Source organism: Colletes gigas, unplaced genomic scaffold, assembly GCF_013123115.1.
Source record: "Colletes gigas isolate AHSC1104 unplaced genomic scaffold, ASM1312311v1 Colletes_gigas_Sc00006, whole genome shotgun sequence".
Classification (NCBI taxonomy): domain Eukaryota; kingdom Metazoa; phylum Arthropoda; class Insecta; order Hymenoptera; family Colletidae; genus Colletes; species Colletes gigas.
Genome location: NW_025106635.1, coordinates 441,601 through 451,644, shown reverse-complemented (window position 1 = coordinate 451,644; position 10,044 = coordinate 441,601). Strand labels below are relative to the sequence as shown.

At 34.8% G+C, this 10,044-nt stretch overlaps 3 protein-coding genes across 5 annotated transcripts; all 3 read left to right on the top strand.

Moving 5' to 3' along the window:
* Positions 1-320: 320 nt before the first annotated feature.
* Positions 321-3,685, top strand: LOC122395636 (amino acid transporter AVT1B). 2 transcript variants are annotated; one of them, XM_043393383.1, is made up of 8 exons: positions 321-463; positions 1,267-1,387; positions 1,448-1,560; positions 1,645-1,777; positions 1,879-2,013; positions 2,071-2,180; positions 2,279-2,485; positions 2,571-3,685. In XM_043393383.1, exons 1-8 carry the CDS (start codon positions 325-327, stop codon positions 3,272-3,274), a joined length of 1,662 nt encoding a protein of 553 aa, XP_043249318.1. In that variant the 5' UTR covers positions 321-324; the 3' UTR covers positions 3,275-3,685. The 2 variants fall into 2 exon arrangements, with proteins under 2 accessions (XP_043249318.1, XP_043249320.1); XM_043393385.1 differs by lacking the exon at positions 1,267-1,387 and having other exon boundaries at positions 351-463.
* Positions 3,686-4,112: 427 nt separating this feature from the next.
* On the top strand, positions 4,113-6,799 carry LOC122395655 (probable pyruvate dehydrogenase E1 component subunit alpha, mitochondrial). Of its 2 annotated transcripts, XM_043393421.1 has the most exons (7): positions 4,113-4,324; positions 4,490-4,507; positions 4,871-5,107; positions 5,186-5,404; positions 5,474-5,722; positions 5,805-6,053; positions 6,132-6,799. In XM_043393421.1, exons 1-7 carry the CDS (start codon positions 4,274-4,276, stop codon positions 6,315-6,317), a joined length of 1,209 nt encoding a protein of 402 aa, XP_043249356.1. In that variant the 5' UTR covers positions 4,113-4,273; the 3' UTR covers positions 6,318-6,799. The 2 variants fall into 2 exon arrangements, with proteins under 2 accessions (XP_043249356.1, XP_043249357.1); XM_043393422.1 differs by lacking the exon at positions 4,490-4,507 and having other exon boundaries at positions 6,132-6,798.
* Positions 6,800-7,304: 505 nt separating this feature from the next.
* On the top strand, positions 7,305-10,009 carry LOC122395698. The gene is made up of 3 exons (XM_043393493.1): positions 7,305-7,626; positions 8,312-8,434; positions 8,520-10,009. Exons 1-3 carry the CDS (start codon positions 7,466-7,468, stop codon positions 8,695-8,697), a joined length of 462 nt encoding a protein of 153 aa, XP_043249428.1. The 5' UTR covers positions 7,305-7,465; the 3' UTR covers positions 8,698-10,009.
* The last annotated feature ends 35 nt before the right edge of the window (positions 10,010-10,044 follow it).

Genomic DNA, 10,044 nt, shown 5'->3' with positions numbered 1-10,044 from the left:
TTAATATTAAACATTAAATGTTATTCTAGATGATCTATTACTTTTGAAGAGGATTCGAATATAAGGGCCGAGAACGTTAATGTTTACGGTTATTTTCAAAGAATGTTGCAGGAAATATTATTTCGTATTTTCGTTTTAAATAAATTTTACTCGGGACTGCGCCAAGGACGTTCGTAGGTCTTCTTCGGTTGCTCTCATCGTGTCTGGTTAAGCCATTTGCGTTCGATAGAATATCGAGTTACGCTTTGCGTGGTACTCGCCACCGCACACAAAAACCGGTTCAAGTTCCGCGTCGATGTCGAACAGTGTGAATTATTTCTCGTTATGAATCGTGAGAGACTGCCACTGCTGCTTTTCAGAGACGCTAAATCGGATCTGTCGCTTCTGTTCGCCACATTATGCGTTATCGACATATTCGGCGTTTTTCCAATCATCGCGTTGCCGCGTGCGATCGTGCAATGCGGTAAGTTTATCTCCTTTTATTTTCATGTTCTCAAAACAGCTGGCGGCTCGCCGGTACTAAAAAAATTATGAACATTCAGCGAGACAAGTCTATTTTTTTTTTTCTTTTTTTTTTTAAACAAAATGCATTACCATTTCAACGAATAACTTTATTAATCCGTAATTACCGTGCACCTAATTTTTAACGGGTCATAGTGTATGAGAGTTCTGAGGATTTGTTTAAGAAATATGAAATTTCGCTATAAATACTGTTTATTCAAACTAAAGGTATAATATATGAGCATATACACATAACATTTATTTGTCAAGACAACTTGAGCATTGCAAATACCGTACCAGGTCCTTGGAATTCTTGCACAGTACTTACGGGTTAATTATTGTGCACCTTCTTTTGTGATTCACATACTTGTAAACATCAATTTGATGTATTTCGACTATTTTGTAAGCTGTACTATTAATATAGATATATAGTATATACATACACACAGTCGATTGTATGTATGATATAATATTTTTATTTAAATTCAACCGATTTATATAACTGACTTGTATTTACTATTTAGAGATTATGAGAAAGGTTTTATGCAAAGAATGCGCGAGACGTTGTGTGAAAGAATTGATTATTTAAAGGAAATACAATTGGTTAACTTGTTAAAAGACTTCCTTATTTGATACACCTAAGCTGTTATGCGTTATGACCATTAATGCGATCCATATTTACGTAATTGTTGGCCGTTCGCAAATAGGATTTGTTCAAGTGACTCGCAAGTGGATGGTAACAAATGCTCATACTATGTAATTTAGGTTTATACGGGATTCCCCTAGTTCTTGTTGTGCTGGGCTTGCAAGTTTATACGGCCGTTCTCCTTGGAAAATCGTGGATAATCGCGACAACTCTCGATCCGCAAATTTCACGAAAAAATCGGTGAGATTATATTTTTATTTATTTGTATATCAGTTGATTTTATTTTGATCTCTTTTGCAGTCATCCTCTTGCTGCTGTGACTGAATTGACGTTAGGACCACGGGCCAAGACCTTGGTCGCTATAATTCTGGATCTCACCGTTTTTGGTTGCAGTATACCTAATCTACTGGTTGGTACGTTCTCAAATATATAAACTTTTATCATTGAACCAGTTAATTACACTTGTATTGATCATGAATACCTTTAATAAATTTCAGCATCGCAAAATTTACAATTGTTTGGATTGAAAGTGTCAGGACAACGATTTGATCTATCCTTTTGCTATTGGCTTTTGGTTGTGGGTGTAGTTTTGTGCCCAATTATGTGGCTTGGTAGTCCACGCGATATGAAGTAAACCAATAGTTTTCCTAACTTTTGTACAACTTCTATATCTTGACCAAAACTATTTAAATGTTTTTGAGACTCGCTATATATTTCATAATTACTTGCAGATTGTTGGTGTCGTTTTCTTGCACGATGGTTATACTGACAGCAGTACTGATATGGTGGTGTATAATTGTCGATGATCAAGAGTTTGATGCAACACCAGTGCCCACTTCTCCCTCCTGGGACAAATTTATTTCTGGGTAATTGTTATAAAAGTACTGATTCTCTTTACTTCGTTTAATATCAATTATTTTCAGATACGGCATGTTGGCGTTTCAGTTCGATGTGCACCCGACGTTAATGACCGTACAAGTGGATATGCGTCGTTCTCAAGACATTAATAAAGCTGTTGTAATTTCGTTCTTGGGTAACAATGAGACCAAGACACAGTAGAATTCCATCTACCTAACATTTATTTCCTGCTGTAGCATTCATTGCATTAGTAATTTAAATCATTAATTGCAGTAAGCGGTTCGTTGTTCGCCATTACTACTGGTTTGGCTGTTTGGAAGTATGGCGGCAGTACAACGGCTAATGTTCTACAAGTGGTACCAGGAAATTTTATTATGAGCGCGGCTATTCTATTTGCTGCTCTTCAACTCTGCCTGTCTAGCGCTATAGGTCATTCCGCTCTTTTTCAAGATTTAGAGGATCAATGGAATATCCAGAGATGTAAAAAACTTTAAAGACAGTAAATTATAATATAGCTATGCGTTAATGTCAAAGATAAGCTGTATTACAAACATTTTTGTAACAGCTTTCGGGTGGAAAAGATGTGCGATACGGTCAGCCGTCGTTTTCCTTGGGGTGGCTGTAGGAGAATCTGTACCAAGATTCGACATCGTAATGGCTTTAATTGGAGGATCTTTGACGGGGCCGTTGGTCTTTGTGCTTCCACCACTGATGTATTCGAAAGCTGTTGCTCTAAAAGCGAGATCTATGCGGACATTAACCCCTGAAGTGTATTCAGCCACTGAGAGACGCCGGAGTATCGGAGAAGATATAACAGACGATCCAAGAATTCATTCTAGATCGGTTTATTACGGCGTTCTAAGTATGCCTGAAATCGAATACGATCGATACTCGTACGTTTATTATGACGATCTTGAGGAGTTCGACGAGGTTGCGGGTTATGAAAATGACTCCCGGAACAGAGGAGAGATCAACGAAGAATATTCAATGACGAGACAAAATCACAATAGTGAACCGATGATATTCGTAGATGCCAGTCGACCCTTTAAAACCTACAGAAGAATTGCAATTTCCGAGGAACCAGCCTCGAAGGAAGTTGTAAATTGCACTTTTCGAAAATGGCACAATTGGTTCGGTTACTTGATCGTATTGTTCGGTATTGTCGTCACCATTTCTTCAACGTATATTAACATTAAAAATACGGTACGTTATGTACAATTCACGCCTCCGTGCATTGTAAACGCTACCGTTGTACAAAATCCTACATAGATAAGATCACTTCACAGTGATAAAAATAAGATAATTAAGATACTTACACATGATTTTCTGCATGATTATTATAAGTATAATCAATACGTGCACGAGAGACTTTTTTTACTATTGTATACATAAATGTTTTATTAATTAAATCTGTGTGAACAACTTTGTGTAACAGTAAGTTTCTTTCTAAATGTAATTTGAAATTTTTGATGCGGGCTTCAAACTTTCAGATATGCCCACTAGATAGCAGCAAGGTACTGATAAAAATTCGCACTGATAAACATATGAACTTTCAAATTCTTATCTATACAAAATTCATATCGTTGATAAATTTACTTATTCTGAAATTTCATGTTCTTTATATCTATACATTCATGTTTCGTTCCATAAAATTTAGAAGAATATATAAAGTCGTTTCATAACTCCCACGTGTTTCAGTGTTAAAATCAGCTGATTCGATGAACTATTCTTAATCACGAAGGTTACCTTGAAAAGGTATCTCTGTGTGTATGTGTGTATGGCATATATGTACATATGTATTTCCTGTTGGTACAGCGAAATTGTCATGCTACATGAAGACAAGTTTCTAAATTAAACCATTACTTATCGAATCAATTTTATTTAAGTTGCTCGGTAATGTTAATACCTAAATACTAATATCATGACAAATAAACTTATTAATGTAGATAAAAATTATTTTATATTTCGATATCATACTTGGAAAATTATAATTTATCTCGAGTACACGCGTATCAATTATAAGTTTATTTCTGTATAATATAATCGTTGTGAACGACTCATTACGTCACACAGTTCAACATTTCTTTTAATGTTTCTAGTGGAGGGGATACATCGAACTTGTGACGTTTAAGAACCAGATCTTACGATACTGTCCGCGCCAAACGAATGAGCTGTCCTCGTCGGAACCATTTTGTGTGTTAACTTTGATTCCCTATTCTTCCGTTCGTTCGGTCTCGATCGTGGTAAAAGAAGAGACATTTTTTAAAAATGATACCAAATTGTATCAGAAACATAGGCGCGCAAACGTCAAAACGAAACGTAAGTACATAATCCAACGAACGACAAATGACCTCTAGCTAGTTACTTGCCCACACGTTCCATGCCAGGGGTCTTGTTATAATTTCTAATCATACGATCTTTGGTCGGGTCTTGCAATTGATTGCTTGATCTTTGTTTTTTTTATATCTCCTGGTGTCTCGCCAGTTCGGGAGCTGGAATGAGGTAATTATTCGCAAAGATTTACCGATGTGTTTGTTATTACCAATATTCTCATACTTCGCGAGACGCACCTTGTTGAACTTTTCTTGCTTCTCTCTTTCATTTTCTACCTTAAATTGTTTTTCACGAGTTCGTCCTTCTTCGAACAAGCGTAATTAGATTAGAAGCATTAAAACGCGTCGTTAAAGTTTCACGCGATTCCACAAACATATTATTTTAAAAAAATGAATTTGGATTATCTTTATGTTGCATCCTTTTTTTGTTTTACATGAATTTTCTTTGCACATATTTGCGAATTATAAAAGTGTGATATACTACAGTGCGTACGGTTGAATATAGATGACTGGAAGTTCTATATGTTTGTAGGTGGTGTCTTATTTCTTTAACAAGAAAAATAATTATGCCACGGAAGCTACGTATGAAATCAAACCTTTCCGGTTACACAAATTGGATAGCGGGCCATCCAATCGTGTTAATGTTACTAGGGATGAAGCTTTAGATCTTTATAAAAACTTACACACGATCCGTCGTATGGAAACAGCAGCTGGAAACCTCTACAAGGAAAAGATTGTCAGAGGTTTTTGCCATTTATATTCTGGCCAAGTAAGTATCATTTTATCAGTTTCAAAACTTTTGTTCAATGAACATTTCTACCAGTATATGTTTTTGTGTTTATGGTAGGAAGCATGCGCGGTTGGTATAAAAGCAGCTCTTAGGCCACAAGATTCTGTAATCACTGCCTATCGGGCTCACGGTTGGACTTATTTAATGGGCATAGAACCGATTGGTGTTTTATCAGAATTAACTGGTAGAAAAGGAGGTAATGCAAAGGGTAAAGGTGGTTCCATGCACATGTATGCTAAAAACTTCTATGGTGGAAATGGGATTGTTGGTGCTCAAGTGAGTATTAATTATTAGAACCGTTAGATTGTCTACCATTGTAGCATTACTAAAACCATTAATTTGTAGGTACCGTTAGGAGTTGGAATTGCCCTTGCTCAAAAATACATGAACACCGGAGGTGTATGCTTTGCTCTGTACGGAGATGGTGCAGCTAATCAAGGACAATTATTTGAAGTGTATAATATGGCAAAGTTATGGGACGTTCCTTGTATCTTTGTCTGCGAAAACAATGGATACGGTATGGGTACCAGCGTGGAACGTTCTTCCGCTAGTACAGAATATTACACAAGAGGAGACTATGTCCCTGGAATTTGGGTTTGTTCTTAAAGAGAATAATTACAAATATATTGTACTATAATCGTGCAAATTACTTTTATTAATCGGATGAATTATGTAGGTGGATGGTATGGATGTACTGGCAGTTAGGGAAGCTACGAGATTTGCTATAGACTATTGCACATCTGGTAAAGGTCCGCTTGTTATGGAAACTGAAACGTATAGATACAGTGGTCACAGTATGTCAGATCCTGGAACCAGTTACCGTACAAGAGAAGAGATACAAGAAGTGAGGCAGACTCGAGATCCTATCACTGGTTTCAAAGAACGAATCCTGAATTCTAATCTTGTCACGCAAGAAGAAATGAAAGTAAGTTTCATCAATGTTTTGTACATCTCCCGTTGAATTAACTTTTACTGCATTTAATACTCGTGGGGTCCTTTTCAGGCATTAGAGAACAAAATAAGAAAAATGGTAGATGATGCTGTGAAAGCTGCAAAGGCGGACAGTGAAATTCCACTAAACGAACTTACCGCTGACATTTATGCTAATAATTTAGAAAAAGAAATTCGTAATATAACGCCATTCAAACCTCTGTCGCACACGAGGTTAGGCCCAGCTATTAATGCTTAAACAAATTTCACGAAAAGAGAACTCCAAACGAATTAAAACATGTCAATCTCGTATATGATAATGATACCTATCCCTGGTAAAGCTCATAGTTTGTACAGAAGACCTAGGGGATATTCTCCTGAATTTAGGTAAAGAATAACAAATTCTTGGATAACGGTTGCGTTTACCACTTACGGTTCAGTTGTATGTATACATAGTATATATTTATTTAATTTATAGATAAATAGTACTGTAAGTGATCAATTCAGTGTCTTAGACCGATTAATAAATAATCCACTGCCAACGTATAGCCGGTGATCTTTCATGTAAATAATACACTTGCAATTGTGGATCAAAACAGTAAATGTATAAAGTCATTTAGAAAGGCAATACACGTATGTACGTTATGGGTTTTCTTATTTTCGTTACAAATTACACCATCGTTGCTCGTTATTTTGTGTTAACAAATGAATCTGAAATGAACTACTGTAAAGTACTTGTAAAGTAATACAACATGTAATTGAAATCGAAGTTTTCGTTTGAAATTAAATAAAAATACATTGTTTATAACTCGCTGAAGAGGGTATAGCCGAATAAGGGGGTGAAATGTGCCCTTGAACCAAATTTGACATACGATGGATCCATCGATAGAGGATCAGAAAAAAACATTCTGTGCCAGAATTTGGAATCTAAAAAACTTCTCAAACACGTATCTCAATAATCATAATGCATCAAATTTTTATCGTAATTTTCGTACTCTATTAAATAGGGGAAACAGGCACAAATTCGCTAATCCGAATTTTCCCAATAACTACCCTTCCGAACAAGATACAGGGTTGAAATTTGGCACAGAATGTTTTTTTCTGATGCTCTATCGTATGTAAAATTTGGTTCAAGGGTACATTTGACCCTTTTACTCAGCTATACCCTTTATTTGTAGCTCGACGTAACGATTCGTAATTTGATTTTAGAACACGCTTCGCAGTTGCGAATGCATTTACGAACACACCGAGAGAGTCCATTTTTCTATCCTTGTCCCAATCGAGTTCGGTGCGAATTGTGTAAACATCTCGCCCGTGTAGAATCACGAGCTACGAACGCAAATAGTTTATCAAACGTACCTAGTTCATTCACGAAAACCGAACCGTAGAAGTTAGGCAAAACGAGCAATGGCGGCCGCAGGAAGCGCAAACGTTTGCACAATTTTGCAAAAGCTTGGCCTTAAACCGATTACAAAGTCTAGCATCCAGAAATTTTACGTCCCGGCTTTCGGTGTTGCTTCGTACAGCGCATTGTCGGTCAATGTGATGAATCCAAATCTTGTCATCAGGTAAGACAGCAAACAATCTACTTTGTTCTTATACATTAACCTATAATGTTAAGCATGATCAGTTATCTCGTCCACAGAATGTTACGTAATCTTTGGGCAGTACGTTCCAGTGATACATTTTTTCGGAATAATTTTGTAATTTTCATCAAAATGACGACCGTTGCCATTTTGAACAAACATAATTACATAAAATATAAATATCGTGATCGGTTTTTTTTAGATTTTTTCACCTATTTACGTGCATCTCGTGACAATACGATTTTGCATTCTATGAAACGATTATTAATTCGCAAAAACACGCTACAGCTATGCCATTGAAGATTTTGATGATATCAGATGGATGAATCTAAACATTGACTAATGATGTTAATCATAGTTATCTTTTTTATAAACAATTAAAATTTGAACTCTGTTTGGAAGCATCGAGTTCTTGAATAACCTTAACCATACTTTTTTTTAACTTTCATTTTAAATTATTAAATTTCATACGCTTGTTAAATAATACACTGCAAGTTATATATTTGATACAATGTTCTTTACTATACATATTTCTTATTTTAGTATATAACCTTATGCATCGCATGCCTGAGAATTTAATTCATTCGTTAATTGTTTAGCAAAGAGAATAGTTGTTTTCAATTATTTTAATTTACATCATAGTATTGTTACTTCTGTATATTTGTAGGGTATTTCCAAAGAAAGACATCACTAACATTTTACTGAGTAGTGCTCTAATTGGTATCAGCACATACATATATTCCCGTGAACATATGAATAAGGCTCCTACGAGTGTACGAATTGCATATAGGTAAGATATATTATCTCGATACTCTGAACGAATCAGATACTTTAAATCTTACCAATACATTTATACATTATTCTATTTTTCATAGCGTTGCTGGTGCTGTATTGCTGAGTTTTGGATCGGTTTTAGTATGGGCAGTATTACGGTCTGTTGTACCACCTAATCCTACAGTGTGTACAATAACTGGTATTGGTTCTGGTCTTGCATTCATCAAAGTTGGATCTAGTTATCTGAACTTTGTCGATGAACAAGTACAAAAGAAGTAGATTTGATTCTCATTATTAACATACCATCAATGTGTATTAAATGCATCTATACAAAAATTTGCAATAATGTAATGAAATAGTGGATTGAACCAAGAGTAAGAGAAAAAAATGAAAAAAAAAAAATGTAACGTTAAGCAAAGAATTTTTAAATGTCTACAAATTTCTACATTTTGTATAGTCTTTGCTTCGTAAATGGCAGAAGATTATGGGTCAAAATGTGTTCAATATAATCTTTAACTACTTTGTTTTTGTTCTTGATTCGTTATTGGCAAGATCTGATAGGTACTTCGTAGGCGCAAAAATATTATTAGAATTTACATGGAATGTCTAAATAATGAAAAGTGATTTCTGTTATTGCAAAATATACCTCACATTATATATTAGCACTGCCGTACACGCATACGGAGTTGTGACTTATGTATCCAGTGACCAAAACTATGGGAAAAGAACAAAGCTGGATTTTTGAATTTGAAGTGGCTTTATAATATTTATGCATTTTATAAGGTGTACAATATGCCTATCCAAATAATTGAATAGCAGTAGTAATTGTGCTGTGTATGTGCACATTTGTTTGCAATTGTATTAAATATTGCGAAACAGAACAAATTAAACGATTTTGTTGCAAACGAAGAATTACGTATTATAATTATTTTCGTATAATCGTAACTGTAACAGATTTATATTTATTGCTGTGCGTTTGCACGGTTCGTTGATAAGAAAGTTGTTCGGAATTAATTTAAATTTAATTAATGTGCGATCTTACAAATGCATAGAAAAGTGCATTCACCAAAACTGAATAATATTGTATCACTTGTATAATAAACTCTGTTATTAAACACAAACTGATGTATTTATCAGTATGTTCGCATACTACTAAGAATGAGGAAAAGCATCATTGTTTTCTTATCAAAGTTTTACAATTTATTATTAAGTTTTGCAGTAGACAAAATAGAGTTGTACAATAGCGTATGAAGATATTATTTGCTGAAGGATAAATTGTACATAGAAACCAGTCATACCCTACATTCGAATAATAGTACTCGCACAATACTGTGTTTAAGATGATAATAAATAATAAAAGTGTGATAATAAGCATTCGAAATATGTAACAGTTTCTATGATCAGATAACTCAAGTTTTGTGCAGTTTTAGTTACAAACTAAATAGTTATTCTACGGGAAATGATAATGAACCTATGTACGATGTGTATTTAGCTCTGAGAAGCTCCTGATCTTAGTTGATTATGTATCATACACAATATCAAAGATTAAATTAGATGAAGAACATATAAATATTGACAGGTACAAAGTAGATACCTTGGTTGATCTTAAAACAAAAATCCTACCTC